Below are 20,896 nucleotides of genomic sequence, written 5' to 3'. Positions count from 1 at the left end.
GGAGCCACCGCCCTCCGGCAAGGACAAACAACATTTCAATTTGGGAAAATATTCATTATGCTCGAGTGTAAGCGACGCAGACTAAACGGAAGCGGAAACGTGCTAAAGCAGGAAAAGGTGAACCCAAACCTGGTGGTGCTCCACCACCCCCAAAATGCTCCATCCGCAGCCACTCATTTGGCCATTGTCAGGCGGCTTCTTCTTCATTGTCGTTGTGTAAAGTTTTATAAAGTTATGAAAAGTCATTCAAGTTCATGCCCGCTACCCATTTTCCCCAGACGAATCAACGACTTGGCGACTTTCGAGCACTTTCTGCCCATTTTCCCCCCACGGAAATGTCGTGGACTTTTGGTTGGCGACGTGGAGCTCAGGCTAAACAATAAAGCCGTCAAAAACGTGCATCGTCTGCAAGGACACTTTTTGCTCCTCGGATCTTCTTTCGACTTGGTGGCTCCTTGGCTTCTTGGCTCCTTGGGTCCACCTGCTCCTTGCGTTCTGCAATCAACATTGTCATCTAAACTGCAATGACAAGTTGCTTCAAGTGGCACACGAAATCGACGACAATCCGAGGCACTCTAAACCGATTTGCTCAAGCGTGCGGCATGTGAATTATCGCCAAATCAACCATAGTGAAACATAATGCCTTGGAATTTCGGTTGGCCAGAAATTAGTAAATTCTTTAACTACTGCGCTCTACGTTGTTAACAAGTGTGGTAACTTTAAGTACTTGCAATGTGGGTAGGGCATAAAAGACTCATGATAGCATTATGTTATATAACTTTTACCCACCCCCTTCTGTGTTAAGCACCCTGTCATTTTACATCAACTTGATGTTAAAACTTAAGTTCCTCCTTTTTTCCATTAGTAACCGTTCCGGGACAGCTGCTCCTCCTTGCTTGCCGCCATAAAAATGCACCTTTAAAGCTCATTAGCTGCGCAAAATTTGTCACATTGTTGCTGCCCCGACTGCCCACGACTTTAATGCCACTTCAGCCAGGAGACTCGGTGTCTGTGTGTCTGGTCATTTCTGCCCCCAACCCAAAATTTGGATGCGTATGTGCGTTAGGAGTTTCCATGGGGCTGCAGTAAATAATTTTTGGCAGAAAGGTTGTTGAAACATTTAATAAAACCAATATAAATCATAACAAACACTTAGCCTGCCAACAACCACAAAAACGGAGACGTGTGGCATGGGGCATGGGGCACGAGGCCTTCCACAGGAGGGCGGCCAACAAAGTGAAACTAAAATTCCAAAACGTTGCCCATTTTCGGCCGCAAAAACTTCCAGGCAATGCGGACGGCGCAGAATGGAGCGGAGAATTCCGCACCGTGGTAGAGACTTCAGTGTCCCTCCCGTCCGGAGAATGACAAAAACGAACGGAGGGGGCTCCCATTTTTTGGGGGGCTAGGGGGCAAATGGGGAGCCCATGCATTGCTACGCGTGAACGCACCTTTTGCAAGCAATGTGCCACAGTGTGTGTCTGCGTGCTCAGTCGCACAGTGGCACCACCATCATTGTTAAGTGAACGAAAACACACTTTAAGACTTCAGCTTAGATTTGTAGAAGCCGTCAAAAGAGCAGTGGCAGTTTTGTTTAGTGACGATGGACAGCAAATTAGATACCATTGATGTCTTGTGCAGATTCTGATTCTCAGGTTTTTGTTAGCATTTAGGTCAGTGTGCCTCTCCTGCTTTGTCGCCTGTTACATAGTTCCGTGTCCGTGTCCGTGTCGTCAGCAACACCAGCTTCCCCATGGTAACATCCATGCCACAAGCAGCAGCAGCAGCAGCAGCAGCAGCAAAAATGTGCAAAAAATTAATTGCTGCGCATAAATCAAAAGACTTTGCTCCCGTATTTTCCCCCTCCCGCCCCAAGCCTCCCACTTTTAGCCCCCCGCCACCCAAAACGCGCTTGCTATTCGGTCTGGCATTGCCGCTCCATGGTCACTTGTTACTATTTCTGATTTCCATCAGCGCTCTTATTATAGCAAGATGCGATATGTGTGTACCTATACCTCGAGATGCAATTTGAAGGCTCATTGTGTTTAGGATCTGCTGGCGTGGCGATGGCATCAAGGCCACTTTTGGATGGGGTCCAATGCACCATCGCCAGCCATCCACCCATTCATCCACCCATCAACGCCCCCTTTTCTGGCGAAGGTGTTTCATTGGAAACGCAACGGAAAACAACGAAATGCGAAATTCGAAATGCAAAAGACAACAACAGCTGGTCTCATCGCCCTGATTACCGGAAGTTTTGCCATAACATCGCGCTAGAGACCATGACAAAACCATAAAAAAGATATAGTCCCAAAGACCCACCCACTCGATTTGCCGGCAACATCATCATCATTGTTAATGGCTATCGTTTAAACACGCCTGATTGATGTGTTTTTTATGACTGTCAAGCTTCTCGACTTTTCATTTACCGATTGACGGATGCGAATTGCGCCAATATATCGCACAATTCAATGCATTCTTGCCGCACATCCACAAACAGAACTGATCAAGTTTACGTTATGCATTGGCCGCTAATAACTCATCAATTAATGCTCAAGCATTTTGTTACAACAAGATGGATGATTTTTAAAAACCAATAGCCACTAGTTCTGATGGAAAAGCACTTTAGCACCTTTTTTTTTTTTTAATAAAAAATAATCAGTTTTTTTGCGATAGCAATAAAAGTAGTTGTCCAAAATTGGAATGGCATACCTCGTTGAATTTGTTACAAAATTCCCTAACCACCTGTGTTCAAACTGGGAAACTTTAATTTTTGACCGTTTTTTGCAAATTTTGATGAGGGTACCCCTTATCGAAAATGCGAAATTTTGTTAAAATTTATTTTTTCGAAAATCATAAAAGTAGTGATAGGCATAGTTAGCTATGTTTATTAGCAGCACAAAACTGTCTTCATTTTAGCTGTGCCTTCTTTTTTGGCTAAGTTATGGCGAAAACCCAGTTTGAAAATATCCGATTTTTGACAAAATTTTTTTTATGATTATTTTTTGATAAAAATAATCGGTTTTTTTGCGATAGCAATAAAAATAGTTGTCCAAACCTAGAATGTCATACCCCGTTCAATTCGTAACAAAATTTCCCATCGACGTGTATTCAAAAAAGTAAATTCTAATTTTTTGCCATTTTTCGCAAATTTTGATGGGGGTACCCCTTATCGAAAATGCGAAATTTTGTTAAAATTTATTTTTTCGAAAAACATAAAAGTAGTGATAGGCATAGTTAGCTATGTTTATTAGCAGCACAAAACTGTATTCATTTTAGTTGTGCCTTCTTTTTTGGCTAAGTTATGGCGAAAACCCAGTTTGAAAATATCCGATTTTTGACAACATTTTTTTTATGATTTTTTTTTGATAAAAATAATCAGTTTTTTTGCGATAGCAATAAAAATAGTTGTCCAAACCTAGAATGTCATACCCCGTTGAATTTGTAACAAAATTTCCCATCGACGTGTATTCAAAAAAGTAAATTCTAATTTTTTGCCATTTTTCGCAAATTTTGATGGGGGTACCCCTTATCGAAAATGCGAAATTTTGTTAAAATTTATTTTTTCGAAAATCATAAAAGTAGTGATAGGCATAGTTAGCTATGTTTATTAGCAGCACAAAACTGTCTTCATTTTAGTTGTGCCTTCTTTTTTGGCTAAGTTATGGCGAAAACCCAGTTTGAAAATATCCGATTTTTGACAACATTTTTTTTATGATTATTTTTTGATAAAAATAAACGGTTTTTTTGCGATAGCAATAAAAATAGTTGTCCAAACCTAGAATGTCATACCCCGTTGAATTCGTAACAAAATTTCCCATCGACGTGTATTCAAAAAAGTAAATTCTAATTTTTTGCCATTTTTCGCAAATTTTGATGGGGGTACCCCTTATCGAAAATGCGAAATATTGTTAAAATTTATTTTTTCGAAAATCATAAAAGTAGTGATAGGCATAGTTAGCTATGTTTATTAGCAGCACAAAACTGTCTTCATTTTAGTTGTGCCTTCTTTTTTGGCTAAGTTATGGCGAAAACCCAGTTTGAAAATATCCGATTTTTGACAACATTTTTTTTATGATTATTTTTTGATAAAAATAATCCGTTTTTTTGCGATAGCAATAAAAATAGTTGTCCAAACCTAGAATGTCATACCCCGTTGAATTCGTAACAAAATTTCCCATCGACGTGTATTCAAAAAAGTAAATTCTAATTTTTTGCCATTTTTCGCAAATTTTGATGGGGGTACCCCTTATCGAAAATGCGAAATTTTGTTAAAATTTATTTTTTCGAAAATCATAAAAGTAGTGATAGGCATAGTTAGCTATGTTTATTAGCAGCACAAAACTGTCTTCATTTTAGTTGTGCCTTCTTTTTTGGCTAAGTGATGGCGAAAACCCAGTTTGAAAATATCCGATTTTTGACAACATTTTTTTTATGATTATTTTTTGATAAAAATAATCCGTTTTTTTGCGATAGCAATAAAAATAGTTGTCCAAACCTAGAATGTCATACCCCGTTGAATTCGTAACAAAATTTCCCATCGACGTGTATTCAAAAAAGTAAATTCTAATGTTTTGCCATTTTTCGCAAATTTTGATGGGGGTACCCCTTATCGAAAATGCGAAATTTTGTTAAAATTTATTTTTTCGAAAATCATAAAAGTAGTGATAGGCATAGTTAGCTATGTTTATTAGCAGCACAAAACTGTCTTCATTTTAGTTGTGCCTTCTTTTTTGGCTAAGTGATGGCGAAAACCCAGTTTGAAAATATCCGATTTTTGACAACATTTTTTTTATGATTATTTTTTGATAAAAATAATCCGTTTTTTTGCGATAGCAATAAAAATAGTTGTCCAAACCTAGAATGTCATACCCCGTTGAATTCGTAACAAAATTTCCCATCGACGTGTATTCAAAAAAGTAAATTCTAATTTTTTGCCATTTTTCGCAAATTTTGATGGGGGTACCCCTTATCGAAAATGCGAAATTTTGTTAAAATTTATTTTTTCGAAAATCATAAAAGTAGTGATAGGCATAGTTAGCTATGTTTATTAGCAGCACAAAACTGTCTTCATTTTAGCTGTGCCTCCTTTTTTGGCCAAGTTATGTCGAAAACCCCGATTGAAAATATCCGATTTTTGACAACATTTTTTGTTGTTTTATTTTGTTCCTTTGTTAAAATTTGTTTTTTCGAAAATCATAAAAGAAGTGATATTGATAGTAAACTATGTTTACTAGGAGTTACAGTCTTCATTTTACTTTTTCCTTCATATTTTCCCAAGTTATGGAAAAAAACCCGTTCGAAAATCGTTTTTATTTTGTTTATTTTGTGGAGGTCTTTTTCATAACTTTGATTGAGCTATGGATACCATTCATTGTCTCTCCCATAAATTGGAAACATTTCTATCCGGATCATAATTCCCAAGACTCTTGGCACTTGGCAAGGCCATTTACACTTGGCTTCTCTGATTGCTGTTTGTTATGTGCGGTTTCTGTTGGCTTGCCCACTAAATTAGAGAATAAACAAAGTGTCGGTGTCTCATGCCGCATACCGCATACCTAATATCGCGTATACGTCATAGGTGCCGACCATAAAAAGTAACCAACCATGGAGCTGAAAAAGCAGAGCGGACCGTAAATAATGCACCGGCGATTTATCAGCCAGAAGAGACAGTTTCAGTTCCAGTTTCAGTTTCAGTTGCATTCATCGGACTCTCGTGTTTGTGGGGGGAAAAACCCCAAGCCACAACGGCTATTCAAATGCCATTTCGTAATGTTGGCATAGCCAGAGTGCCACCAAAAACAAAAAATCAAGAAAAAGCCAAACGACAGAACGAATACACAGCCTTTTCAAAATACCAAAAGTATACGTGGGCTTGTAGAAGTTAAGACTTGAACTATAGATCTTTGGTAATTATTGTGGATAATAATTATTTTAAATTACACTTAAAGCTCTGCTGAAATGGCTTTTTTATCTAGAATTTTTTGAAAATCTCTAGAGCGATAAAATGAGAAAAAGAGCGAACATTCCGGACACCAAAGGGTTTAGCTTCTTTTCTGTTTTTTCTGTTTTTTGCTGCAGTCTGTTTTCAAAAACCCAGCCCACGAAATGTTTGTTGGCTTAGCCCCGTTAAGCCTCACACTAATTACACTTGCGCTTTTCACAGATCCACACACATAAACTCTGCTCACATGACTACCACAATTTTCTTAGCCAGCCCGTAAAAAACTCCAACATATTTTCATTTTCATGGTCAGAGTGTCAGTTGAATGGGTTCTCCTTTTTTTGGCTGGCTAAACCAGACCAAGGGAATGAACAAATGAATGAAAAATTGTAAATGAGAGTTAGGACCCGTGCAAAATATGCAAATGAAAGCTGCTGTCTCCCGTATTCATTTCCTTTGCTCTTCCTATTTTTCGCTTTTTTTGGTTGCATACCCAAAAGTTGAGCCCGCAAATCTTGATTTAATTTCCGGCTATTAAGCTGGAATGGAAAATTCTGGGCTGGCAAATAGTTGCGGACAGAAAAGGGAAAGTAGTGAAGCAGCTCATTAGGATCACAAATGAGTCACGTACTCGAGCTGGTTGTTCTTCTTTTTTTTAGTATGCTGCAGAAATCCAGTGCTAATTTTAATGAATGGCGCACCTAAACATTCCATTGTGGCTTGATTTGTGTTAACCAAGAACAAACGCACACAAAAAGATACTATATTTACCAACGAATGTATGGTATAAGGTAATACGTAAAGATAATAGTCGTATAATTGTAACATTATTGGGCTCACATAAGCCTTATCTAGCAGGCGGCAAAACAGATTTCACTATGTAAGGTCTTCAGCGCAAACAAATTCATGTTTTCAAGGCTTTAATCCATTCAGCCGGCAATTCCACGCCTTGCACCTCAGCCACGCAGGACCCATTTATTCCCGGCTTTATGACTCTGCCAATGAATGGGCACCGGCACGGGATGTGTCCTGGCCAAGGACCCTTTGACCCCACCTCGCCTGCCGGTCACTCTATTATTTATTTATAGAAAGTTGGCAGACTCACGCCAAAGGGGCGAAGAATTTTGGTCCTTTGCTGCTTGGCCGCCTCCATTCTGTGACAAATGAATTTGGGTCAGAAGTTGTGCAAATTAAAAAAAAAAAAGAAGAAGCGAAGCAAAGAAGGATGTCAAAGTTCCTTCAAACAGGACCGAAAGATTCGTCTCGCCTTTGACTCGCCTGAGCGACATTCAACTGGTTTCAAGTGCCGAACGGAATTGCAGTTTTATTTCCATTCACGTAGCTCCAGCTCCACACACGGAATGTTGTCCTTCCGCAAAATAACAAAAAAAGTTAAGAATGTATAAGCTGCTGTTACGACTAACTGCTACCCATTACCGCGCTACAACACAAAGACGCTTTCTACGTGTTTATGGCATGTTTGCTTACAAACAAATCAGAGATACATTTCTGTAATTAACCAATGAGCAGTAATATAATTTTGATTGTGTGGCATAGCTACAAGAATACAATATACCCGTACGTTCCACAAAAAAGGGGTGCAAAGGGCACATAAAAAAATGGGGACACCAAAATGTTACAAAAGATTTACACCATCCAAAACCTCAACGCCATCTCCGCATCCGCATTCGCATCCGCAATCGACGCCTCCTTCTTCCTGCTTGTGGGCAATACCATTACTTTACCATTACCTTTGCTGGTTTGAGTAATGGATTAAATTTTTACTCACTTGTTTTGGGTTTCCTTGCTACCGCTATTGGTTGGATAGTGTATTCGTTTTTTATAGCTCACCCCCCAAAAAAAAGGATAACACGCCGTTGATGAAGGGATGCTAGTGAGAAACTTAAAAGAACTTACAGCTCTTGATACTCCTAAGAACTTTACTAGATGGGTTTGAAGACAGAGGAAAAGCCAAAGGATGCTTCAAGTTCGAAATAGTGATTTTCCCATACTTTTGCAATAAAAGAAGAGTTGTCACCTTGTACAAATTCAAATGTTTTAGCTATTTTTATGTCATTCTTGCTGTCATCCTAGTAGTCATTTAGACTAATCTCAAAAGTCCAAAAGTACGCACGTGTTTGTTGTGAGTAGGAAATCCAAATCTTTCCCCTATATTTCGGCAGTTTAATAGTAATCAAACGCAATCAGAATAGTTCTGCGATAATGCTTACCACTCTGATGTATCGAACTGCAGCGGTCACGATGACCGTCTATATGACCAATCGAGTTGGAGTTTGGGGCAAGACGGAGGAGACGGATCGCCTGTTCCATCAGATCACTGGGGGTCTTCATCCACTAGTTGGACTCCTGCGACGAGTGCTGAACTTTGAGGAGAGCGATCTGGGCGTGGGAGAGCTATCCCGCAGATACTACAATGAGGGAGTGAAGGGTACCTTCCGTATAATACGAAATATACCCAATTATTCGGAGGATCTGGCCGACGGAGCCAAGGTCACCTGTCTGGATTTGGTAGAAAAGGCCAAGGAATTGCGCCACCAAGAATACTCAAGATGGTGGAATACTTCCACGAATAACGAGATACTAAAGGTTGATTCAGCAGATTCTTCAGCTGGCGATGGATCATCCGAGGATTTAATCCCATTTCAGAAACGAATGGCCGTAGACAATTTACCGGGACAAGGCAATGTTGCCCTCAAACCGAGAATAATGTGAGGGTTCAAGCATCACTCTATACCAAAAAAAAAAAAAGAAATCAAAAAGTATATCCCACTCACACTCTACAAAATCTAATTGTTAAATGCTTGCGAAAAAAAACATGTATGTAAATCTTGTTGGAATCCCTAATGCTCTGCAAGTGTTCAATTAAAGATATGCTAAAGAATTCGCGTTTTGAATCATTACTCAACAAAAGAATTTGTTACAAAATATATGGTAATAATAATTAAATCAATCGGAGCTATGTGTAGAGCAACAGTAATCGAACTTGTCCAAATTTTCCGGAAATCCTTCCTTTACTTTTCCTTCGCCCAGACACTCGGCAAACAGTGAGAATTGTCAACAGTCTATTAAAATGCCAGCCGAGCCGCATTGGCAACCAAAGTCAAGCCGTGCGAAAAAGGATTTTCCAACCCCTTTCCCCGGAAAAGCAAAAGCTGAAGCCAAGCGAACCAAACCAAATCAATCCAACCCTTTTCCCATTTCCTTTATCCAGTTGCTTTGCGTGTTGCTTAACATGCGTTTTAATGTGACCCTTGCGGGTCCATAAAAACTCAGTTTTTTACCTATGAAAATCCCCTTTTCTCTGGAATCTTCTGGGTTTGGATACCTGTTACTCGTAGCATTAAATTGCTTTTTTCTTTGCATATATACAATTAAAATAGAAGTAAACAGATACATACATACCAATAATCTGGCTTTTTTCAATAATAATTTGGATATAAAAAGAATCGCCTTCTGCAGTAGGACAGTTTTTAACCGACTTCGATTGGTTTTCCCTCTTTATTGTTGAGTTGTAAACAGGTGGGTGGGTCATAAAAACGGGGACTACCATTTTAGGAAGGGTAGTAAAACCCTTTTGCAAGTCGAGTGAAATAAACTTTATGAACAGCCCGAGGCAATTGGCAGTTTGAAAATATCTGGAAGCCAGTGGTTGATTGAAAAACTAGCTTAAATCTTAATTAGTTCTGTTTGCATGCGCTTAACAAGGAGTTTGCTAAGTTCCTACCTGGATTCTTGCAGTTCTTAGCCAGTCTTAAAGACTTGAATTCAACATGGCCAAATTCTCGCCCTGCCATCCAGTATCTAAAGTATACTCGTATCCATTGCATTGTTGTCCAAAGCATAATCCGCGTTGTATCTATTTACATATTTATCTGCGCTTTGCGGGATTCATTGCTGCGACTCCTGACGGAGGATGCCAAAAAGGTTGTGGAGCTGGGAAAAAAGGTTTGGATGAGGGACATGGCGGATGGTGGCTACGTGCCGCGTCTTTTGGCTGACTCTTTAACCGCTTATGCCTTAGATTTATAGTCACGGATTTTATTTATGTCACTTGACTCATCCTCACCGCTGGCACCATTTTTCTTTGCGGTTTAGCATACAAAGCGTCTGGTCCTGGTTTTCTGGTCGTATCCCTTTTATACTGCCACATTCTATTTCCATGCTGCTCCTCTAAACGTTGCATAAAATCAATTTCCTTAAGTTCAAGTCCTTGATGATGAGGTAAAAGTGTTGTAAGTTTATGCTGCTCGAAGGCGTGGGCTGCACAGCGGTGCACTGGGAGAAAAGCAGGGGTATTATAATGTACACAATGAATCAATTGTTGGCATACCTTCTTGAAGTTCAATAGTCTACCTATAAATGTCTGTATTTTACTTACGCTAAGTGCTTTTAACTGGAACAGTAAATAAATTTTAAATATTTATGGAGACATTAAGCAAGTGTTTTTAAATTGTAACGTGATCTACTTTCTCGCAGTGTACGCAGAGTGTGAATGTTAGTCAGTACTTGGCGCTGTTGTCGGCACAGCTGGCGCTGAAGTTCCTGGGGATTTTGGGGGTTGGGGCGTGGTGTTTGGTGTTTGGGGCTTGGGGTTTTGTGGGGTCATGGGGGTGGAGCTAGGGTGGCACATTTGGCGCCCAGCCGAGCGCTGTCTTGCATATTTAAGTTGGCCAAGCTCCCCTTTGTCTTCTGGGAGCTAGGGAATCGAGGAATCCCCACCCACGTCCGGTTGCTCCGATGTTTCCGTTCGGCTGTCTTCCCCACTTCACCTGAATGGCATCGTAAAACCAGGTTCATTAGCAGGAGGCCGCCTCTTGCCATGTTTTCCATATATTCATTTGGCCACTGCATTCATTTCCGTTCATTTTCAATTGCGTCCGTCTGAAGTCGTTTATTAATGAAGCGACTTGATGCCGGATCCTTTTTCCCGGATCTGCTACACTTCAGTTTCATCCTCCGTTTCATCCCTTTGGCCGAGGTGAATATATATTTTGTGCTAATTTCCGTTTAATTGTTTAATATGTTGTTTGCATTTTCTATTAGCCCAAGTTTCCGCTGCTCATTGTTCTGGCAATTATTATTATTTTCCGGCTTGCCACTTCGCAGTGACCTGGCTGCAAAGTAAGGGGATTTGGTTAGACTCACGGACTCAAAGGGATATAATCCAGTTAATAGTCCGAATTAACTGAAAACTTGGGGGCTCAGACAAGTGGGTCTTAATGTCGAGTTTTAATGGTAATTGTGATGATACTTCCATTTAACTTACTAAAAGCATTAAGGGAAGGGTTGTAGAAGGAATAATTTGCATGCAACACTAATAGATATATCAACTTTAAATATGGCTGAAACAAATTTACTTAAAGCACTATTGAAACCGTCTTTTTGCAGTTTTAATTTGATAAACTCGGCAATAATAATGATTTGATTAGAAATAACTTAACTTTGCCACATCCAAAAGTAAATCGAGCATTTCCACCCAAAATCCCATGGGAATGCGCACAGCTGCTGTTTAACCAACTTCGGTGGCATTGGGTCTTAGCCACAGTTAAGACTTTATTTACATACAAGCCTCCCATTCCCGATTTCCAATTTAAATCATTTTAATGGCCCAGAAGCGAAGGCAGCGCAGCTAATTCTTGTACAACTCCTAAGTCCGTCCAAATCCCACTGCCATAAATGTGGCGCTGGATTAGCGTAGTCGGGAAAATGCAGGGAAAATATGCTGGGCCGGGGAAAACCAAGCCGGGGACACCTATAGTCTCAGCTGGCTGGAAAAAGTCGCCGGAGAATGACGACAGACTTGGAGAATCCAAGACAGACAATGAAAGCCGCAGCCTTCTTTCAGCAAACTCCAACTTTCACATCTCCAATCCTCACTTTCAATTATTCGCTTTCGCTGTTCTTGTTTCGGTTTTTCGAGGGGTTAGCCCCACACCAGCAATTTTCCCAAACTCTTGTTCTTTGCCAGTCGTAATAGAATAAAGTTTGCACCCTGGGAATTTCAACTGTTGTTCCTCGGCATTTCCCACCTGACCGGCTCCCCAATGCTCGAATTTTCCACCCACGGTTGCCAAGGACATAAAAAGTACATAGATCTTCGTCGCTTTTTTGGGGGCAGCTTCTTTAGCTTGTTGCAAACTTGTAATCCACTCAGCCCATTTTCTTTTCGAAAGGTGCAGTACTTAAAGGTGTACTTAAATAGGTATTTCAATTAAAAATATGAATACAGCTTTGAAAATGCAGTAATTGCTATGCACTTTAATTTTATTTCATTTAGTATTGCGTTTGGAAAACGGTCTTTCTCTGCCTTAAACTGTGACTAAAACTAGGAAAATATGATTTCAGACTCCCTTCTATTTATTTTTTGTGCGGATCTCTGCAGAACATTTCGTCGCTCTTTCTGCATGGAGTTTTCCCCCATCATTGCATAAAATTCAAACTCTAAACCAGATAAATCTGGGGGTAACTGTCTTCCAGTAGCGCTGCTCACCTACTTACGATGCCCTCTGCTGTCGTCTGACTGCTGTCTCCTGTTTTCAGTCGCCTGCTGTCTGCTTATTGCTTTTATTTATTTACTAGACATAACTCCAAACATCTCCAAACACCCACCTTCAACCACTTCTGCCCACTTTTGCCCACTTTGGGTAGTCGTGTTTTTGATTTGTTGTGGCCCGCCGGCGTTTTAGCAGTCGCAGGTGTTGCGGCGCTCCATTTCAGTGGTGTTTATGACACAAAGTTGAGTTTTATGCCAGCAACCGAAAGTATGCAAAAATATATTTATACCCCCTGCATATATTACGATACCCTAGCTGCGGGTACTTGCAATTCCGCTTGGAAGTGTTGCCTGTTATAGTCAAATATTTCATTTATTTTTTCGAAATATGAACTATCTGGTTTTTAGTTTCTTTAATGCGTTTTTAAATCTAGTTTATGGTAAAGAATTTTCATGAATGTTTTTTTAAGGGTATTTGTGTATTTTTGTGAGCGGTAGTACATGTATCTGTATCTGTAGCTGCAAATGTATCTGCAAATGTATCTGCATGTATTTGAATCGCACCACAAGGGGCATAAAAAACATGGCCTGAAAGTAGGCAACACAACATTTTTATTCGCTCATAATGTTTTATATTTCCATGTACATATGTGTGTATGTGTGGGGGGTGAAAAACGAAAAGGTGGGGAAAAATCGAACCGAAAGCAATCGGCTACTGGTCAATTAAATTGCTGACCAGTCACTAATGGAGTTTTGATTTGCCTGCGGTCGCACGATTCTTCCCACACCAATTCTATGAGAGATTAGATGGGGCCACGAATCTTTTGCCGTAAAACTAATCAACCTTAAATGCGCTTTTTGGACCATCAAAGTTAAGCTGCTTAAATGGAGACACACACACACAACTAATTAAGTAATTACTTTTCGCTAATTAAACGGAAAAGCGGTAGAGAAATTCAACTTCAATTTGACTGGATGCCGTCTCTTTGGCCGTGACTCTCTGTCCATCAAGCTCACACTTCTGGCCCAACTTTTGCTATTTTGCTCATTTTGCTCATTTTATGTGGATCGATTGAATCGACGATGCTTAAATATTAATGATGAAAGCAAGCGGACGGTGGCACCGCCTACAAAACTACACCAAACTCGACTGTATGTCCTTTCATAAGCGAACGGGATGGCAAAAGTTTTCCACAGCTTCCTTCATCTTGTGTGTGACTCATGATTTTTGGAGTCTGCGAAAATGCGAAAATGCGAAACTGGGGGTCGAATAGTTTCAGCTTGCCAGGCACATATGCTACACCTGCGGTAGATGGAAAACCCAGCTAAGATATCGATTTTGGAAAAGTCACATTTTCACTACCTATAGAAATACATTTGCGCCAGCCAGCCTGCTAAATGTTTTTAATACATTAATGTTCTGCACCAGCAGCCTAATTTTTAAACTCACTCACCCAAACTCTTCATAAAAACGTCAAAATCAGTACTAAGGCAAATAAATAAACAAATTCTTGTTGGAATTTGTGGTATAGTTCGCAAAACACTGTGACTAGGAAAATAACAATAATTCAAATTAGAATTTATTTATATTTATATATTTTTGTATTTTATTCTATAGCTTGTTTTTCTATAGCTTGAGCCGAATTTCCTATATATAAGGAACAAAGCACTTTATAGAATCCCATTTCTTGCGACAAAATCCTGAAACTGAAGGCTAAAAGCAGGGAGAGCCGCTAAGAAAAGAGTGTCGGGTAAAATATCAGACACCATAATTAACTTGCTCATAACGCGGCAACAAAGGACGTCATCTCGTCGCGGCAAAAATGGGGTGTGATGGGGCGGAAAAGGGGAGATTTTCGGGGGCAGGGGGTGGCAAGGTCGGGGAAAAGGATGAGTGGCAAGCAGACGCCAGATGCTGCCCGGCTGAAACAGAAACAGAAGCGCAAAAAACACCAACATTGAATAAATTTTATTTTTGCCTTCTTTGACACGCACAATTTTCCCACATTTTCATTGCCATTTTTGTCGCTGGAAAAGCCGTGCAGTGAAGTGCTTTAAAAAGATAAAAGCCATTTATCACGCATGCATACTATAGGCCAACATCAAAAATTAAGGAGACGAGGCAGTTGAAATCCCCAGAAAAACAGGTGCACAAATTGAAATTCTCGTACATTTATGGGGATTGAAAAAATAGGAATTGAGGGGAATGGCTTTCAAAAACGTTTGGCGAATTTATAATCTCATATATAATAATCATTACTATGTTACTTATTGGCTTACTTTTTCCCTCGATTTTCTTCGCTATGCGAATAAAAACCCAGAAAACACACAAACTATAAAGTTCAGATACTCGAACACAAATATACGTGCGCTATCGCCCATCGGAATCAAAGTGGTTCGATATACATATGTATTTATAGTAGGATATATCCCATGCCACACCGACATCTTGACTAATGGTCACATCGTGCATATAATTTCCGGCCTAAAAGCATGCAACAGTTTTTCCGCCTTTCCCGACTTTTCAGTTTGGCTTTTCAATGCACGTAGCAAAAGTTAGCCAAAGTCATAAAGCGCCTTTTCCTTCACTTCTTTTTCCCTGCTGCCAACTCAATTTGTTATCATTTTTTCCTTCGTTTGCGGCTTACACTCTCGAATGCGGAAAATCGTAAATAAACAGGAGTGGCAAAAAGGAAAATTGGAAGGTGTCGTTACTTCCCAAAAAGGCGTACTTCCCAAAACTTTCACTTTAATTCAGGCACATTTTCCTGAACACTACGTTATCAAATTATTTTAATACCATTTGCAAACCTATGGGCTTAAAGGACTGAACACTTTAGTTCCAATCAATTTAACACAGTTTAGTTGTTTTTACAACTTATGCACTTTAATTATTGCAAAAAACACTGCAGACATCATTTTCGTTTCCATAGTAAAATGTAGATAGCAAGTTTTAAGAAAGGTCCATGCATAGATTGAAATGGACACACTAAATTTGCGGCGTCGCCGTTAATTTTTATCACATTCGCGTGTCTGGGATGCATGCTTCACTACCGACCCGCCCACCGCCCATCGCCCCGCCCACTTCCACCCACTTTTCCACCCACCCACATAGACAACAACAAGCGTCACGCAACTGAGCTGAAAATTGCTACTTTGTCTGACGCTGTCTGAATTTGGCAGCAATGTGGACTAGTGGGTTAATATGTCTATCACTTTTATATGGCCAGTTGACGCTACCAACACAGCACTTGAATTGGAAAAACTAGCGAAAAGTCGCAAATGTTTTTCCATAAACGGTGCAATGTGCAAGTTGCCGGAAATGCGAGAAACATGCGTGTATCGTAACGAATTCTTTGCAGAACTGAAGATTACCACATAAGAGTTTTATCTTGAATTAAATTTGCTTTTAAATATTTCAAATAATATTCAATTCTCTTCAGATTCCTTTTCATACATTTCTCTTGCACTTTTTACACAGCGCAAGTATGTTTTGCACTTGCCACAATTTACATAGAAAATTTGCGGTTGCACTTGTTACTTGTGGCCCACCACCATCACCACCCACTTTTCACCACCCACCGCCCATCTATTTCCCACTCTCTTATTGGATTATGCGCTTTCTCTTTCACACACTTCCGCATTTGATGCAAAAAATAAATAGTAAAAAAGCGGAAAAGAAACCACTGAGAAAAGGCCAATGGACAGTGGAAAAACCAGACTCACCGGAGTAGAAGAAGGCAAAAAAAAAAATACGCGAATCCAGGGAAAATCGCCAGCGACATCAAGAAAAGCCGGTCAAGCTGGCTGAAAGCTCTGAAATAGTTTAGCTCAATTGGATTGGATTTTTCCAGCAAGAAGGGGAAGAAAGTGGCGGCGGCAGCCAAGTTGTCTAATTAATTTGCATTTGCCGATGTTTGTCGCCCATCGATTTAATGGCCGGCCTCCAATTACGCAGTTGATTGAACTGGAAGTTCCAGGAGAGCAAGAGAGCGTGTCGATCGGCGGGAGAGGCGGAAGAGGCGTTGTAATTTGAGACCGAAGAGAGCGCGTGTCCTTAGCCCACTCTCATTTCTTCTTTCCCACTTCCATTTCCATTACCATTTCCTGGCCAACTCCGCTCTCTTTTTTCTGGAAAAAATCGCACAGTGGTTGCGATCAATGCAAAATGGCTGGCTAAATTTTCTTTTTACAGTTGTAAATATGCACAGTGGGTCAAAGGATTTGGCGTTAAGGTGTTGAGGCTTATCATATAGTTTCTGATTTTTTATGGATATATAAACAATGTTTTTTTTTTTTTTTTGAGAAGACTCGCCTCGATCGCTTTGCTTGTGGATCTACTGACGGCACTTCTATTTATATCAGTCGCCAGTTGAGCGCGCTGCGGGGCGATCTGAAACCACAGTGCCTCATGGGGCCCGATGCCGATGCCCCAAGTGGCTGTAGCCGCACCGCAGTAGCCCCAAACCGAAACAGTCAGTCAGTCACAAGAAAACTTTCGATGCGAACGCGCGCCGCATCTGCACGGTCTCCGCTCTTTCTTCTCGGTTTCTCCGGCTCCACCTCGTGGGGCATAAGTGAGTCTTCGGGCATTGGAGTGCCCGAGAACCTCCAATCGCGATCAATCCGCAGAGGTGGTGACCACTGCCCCTGGCAATCCTACTACCTGTACTACCTGACCCCAGTAATAATCCACAAACAAGCGCAGATACCATGTGACTCACGACGATTCGCTTGAAGTTCTTCAAATCGCTTGCTCATTTTTGAAATGCAAAAATAATAATACACAGAAAGAAAAATGTCACATGTCATAAATGACTTGTTTTAATGGAAATACCTATGTACATGTGTTTTAGTGCCTTGACTATTGAATGTTTCATTGAAGTGCCTCGCAATAGTTTGAAATACTTGTAAATATTATGTTCTGCCAATCTGATATCAATTAGGAACTGCAATTTCACATTCGTTTTATTCATTATTATAGCGAAACTCAGCTGTTTTTTTATATTATTTACATGTGTATATAAATTAAAATCAATACTTACAACCCCTTTTAGAACTCAATTTTTGTTTATTGTTGCTAGGGGTGATAGTTTGCGAAAGTTAGTTGCCCAAAAGGTGCAAAAATGATAAGTTGTATCCAGTTGAATTGAGTTACAGTGCAGCGAGGATCTTGAAAGTCACCCATTCGGGGTCACCTTTTCTCCGCGTGTGATTGTCTTACGCTCTTTTGATGTGACTGTGTGCTGTAACCGGGCTAACGGTTAACGGTAAACTGAGCTGACTAACAAAAAACACAAAAATAAAAACAAAACAAAAACAAACAAAGCAAAAAAAACGCACATTGACTGTAATAACAGAAAGCAAAACAAAAAACACTTTTATTTTTTGACAAACGACACAGCGAAGCGTAAAAGAAACAAAACAAATGAATACAGAAAAACAGCAATGGTAACAAACGAGGCAAATTAAATTGCAATTTATGTAATTTTCTTCACTGCTTTTTGTACAATGTTTTTTTATTGCCATTGTGGCTGGGTCATTGGCATCTCAGCCCCCTAAGTACAAGATCAAATTGAGGAAAAAAGAGAGAGATCTGATCGCCATGCAGATATGAAGACTAAATTGTGGGTCTTAAGACGGCGCAATTCTGCAGAATCGTCTTGGAATCTCCATTAATCACACGCCAAACGATCGACAGACCTTAAACAGCCACTGACAAATGACAGATCTTGGCTTCTGGGTTGCTCCTAATGGATATATCTGAAAAAATCAACTAACTGGGGCTTGGGAGCTTAGTGACTGGAATTGCTTTCATCAAATCATTGGAATGGAAATGACTACATACACTTGCATTTTCCATTTATACCGAGTTTCCCTCCAGAAAAGTAGTTCCATTGTTATAAATATGGCATGGAATCGAATCGAAGTAGTTTCGAATCTGAATTATAATTTGAAGTCATATATTTACATTTAATTTCAAAGCGATATGCGAGTTGCATCATACACGTATGCTTTGGGGTTTACCAAAGTCCCATTAATATCACTTTTCTGAGGTTTGGCGGGCGAATTCCAGTTTGATAAGACCAAACTTAGTCACTGCTTATACATACTACATACGTTTGATTGAAACAGCAATTATGAAATGATATAGCAAGCCAATCAAGCTAAAAACTGCGTGACACAGACTGCGTTGTGTATCGAAAAAACAAAATGAAGAAAGTGTTTATCTAAGTTGCACCTTTTTGTTTCTGTTCAAATTTACAGTATCTTGTGAATGTGCATTGTTGTTGTGCCCCCGAAAGTGAAGCGATCCCATGAAAATATAATATATAAAAATATACATATAGCGAGCAGTTAGCCAGCTTGTATATACGGTTTGTTTGCTTTCTCTACGAGGCAGCCGCCCAGCCGCAAGTTCTTTTAAATGACTCCCAGTGTGTGGGCGTCTGCTCAGTATCGCGCGTCTATATATGGTGTATATATCTTCTGATTAGTTTAATTAAAGCGTATTTCAATTGCTCAGTGCGCAGTTGCCGTCGCCTTCGCCGTCGCCGTCGCCGTCGCTGTCTTTGTTGCACCACACTTCCTGGCGCACCGAAAAAAGGAAAAGCAATAAAAGCAAGCTAAAGAGGAGCCCACCAGTCGGAAAAGTCGGGAAAACATGACAACGACCAGCCTGGGCAGACAAATACTGGAAAAGTTCTTTCCATTTCGGTAAGTTGTAAGTTGGGCAGTACTGGCAGCATGTACTTACAGACTCGTTTGCACTTCTATTTTGGCGGGCAGCCCATATCGAATGTGAAATACCAAAAGTGCCAAAAATAAATATGGGTCAGGCGACGACGGCGATGCGTCGGGATGGGAACTGCCATGTTCATAAGTCTGACATCCGTACGTACAGCTTTTGGCAATTTGCTGTTCCGTGGGTTCTGCAACAATAGAGATATACTCCAAAGACTTAAGTCCTAGTTAAGACTCAAATATGCAGTCATTACTTTCAAATAATCCCCTTTAAAATCTGAAAATCTAATTTATATATCATTAATAAATAATGTAAGTTCCACCATTCCATGCATTTGCGTTGCCCAAAACTTTGAGTATCTAAAAATGCATTTTTAATGCAACATTGCAGTGGAAAATGTACATCCTTATAAGCATGGAAAACCATTAATTAGTTGAGTGGCGATTAAACACGCGCGCTTTGCATACAAACTGAGTTGAATTTTAAGCCCTAATGGCTTCGGCTTGCGACCATGAAAGTACCGTGTAAAGCAGCAATTGTTTACCCAAAACGATCATCAAAGAGTAGTCCACCAGCTTGCACATTTGTCATGGGCAATTAAAGTCAGATATGTACGAGTATATTTGACGGATGCCATGCATCGGACATCCCTGATTTGTCTCAAGTGATCTCACTTTCTCCGCGCCAAGTTTGTTTACTTCAAGTTGGCAGCTGTTTTTTTTTTTGGAGGGAGGCCGTCGTAAATAAACAATGCTGATGACCAGCCAGAACGATCGCAGCTGCCGGCTCTTAAGTTTTCCACGATTTTCGAACCGTTTTCCAACAGTTTTCCCACCCACTGCGGTCCCCAAAGTGCCGCGTTTATATCCTGACCGACTGTAACCCTAATAAACATATTTTCTCATTTGCAAAACTCTCATTATTTCAACCCCCCTTTTTTCCATCCATCCATTTTGCAGACCGCTTTTCCTAAGCATTTTTATCGCATGCTATAATTGTCTGCATAACAATAACACTTTTGACATTAGCAACAACCAGCGGAAAATGGAATGGCCGACATTAAGGCAACAACAATGTCATAATTTTTCACAATAAAAAGTGTTTTTCTTGATTAAATGGCGCAGAAGAAGAGTGAAGTGTAGTGGAGTGGAGTGCCCTGCTAATTTGCCATATCTGAAATATCATACAAAAAAAAAGGGAAAACTTTTGCTCACTTTTCCATTTTCCCCACTCTCACCAAAAGTTTTCGCCAAGCGTTTTTTTCTATTTTTTTCTGTATTTTGCATGGTGTGAAGAGCCAAAAATGGTATTGGCCCTAATTTTATTGCTTTCGTTTTCGTGTTGTGGGAATTTTTTGCCGGGAAAGGGTGCGAAACTCAAGTTCCTGAAAAGGCTAAAACGTGGGGATGGTTGGCGGTTTTAAGGAGTCTGAAAGTGGCATCATTCAAATGTTTTTTGCTATGCGTGTTTATTAGGATGCAAAAGGGATGATGAACTAGTCTATAAAAGGATGTATACTTGCTATAAAAGGATGAATACTTGCTATAAAAGGATATACACTTGCTAAAAAAAGGTTAGCTGACTAACTATACTTGCTACTTTAACCCATATAGTATTTTTGCAAAATCTATTTGCAATTAATTATAATTATTAATAATAATAATAATTTGAAGCTATGTATGTACATTCTTTT

General features: G+C 40.0%; 2 protein-coding genes across 2 annotated transcripts in view; both read left to right on the top strand.

The window, feature by feature from the left end:
• LOC6551409 (protein sprint) overlaps positions 1 to 20,896 on the top strand; it is a 92,377-nt gene that overhangs the window by 13,052 nt on the left and 58,429 nt on the right. The window lies entirely within an intron of this gene.
• On the top strand, positions 8,064 to 8,876 carry LOC6551408 (MICOS complex subunit MIC13 homolog QIL1). The gene is made up of 2 exons (XM_026982752.1): positions 8,064 to 8,087; positions 8,153 to 8,876. The coding sequence occupies exon 2, from the start codon at positions 8,168 to 8,170 to the stop codon at positions 8,675 to 8,677; it is 510 nt and encodes a 169-aa protein (XP_026838553.1). The 5' UTR covers positions 8,064 to 8,087; positions 8,153 to 8,167; the 3' UTR covers positions 8,678 to 8,876.

The sequence above is a fragment of the Drosophila erecta genome, unplaced genomic scaffold (genome assembly GCF_003286155.1).
Source record: "Drosophila erecta strain 14021-0224.00,06,07 unplaced genomic scaffold, DereRS2 tig00000152-arrow-arrow-pilon, whole genome shotgun sequence".
Taxonomy (NCBI): Eukaryota; Metazoa; Arthropoda; class Insecta; order Diptera; family Drosophilidae; genus Drosophila; species Drosophila erecta.
This window is presented reverse-complemented; position numbering and strand designations above follow the sequence as displayed.

Excerpts from the sequence above, each read along its gene's own strand:
- LOC6551408 (XM_026982752.1), top strand. The coding sequence starts at position 8,168 with ATGCTTACCACTCTGATGTATCGAACTGCAGCGGTCACGATGACCGTC.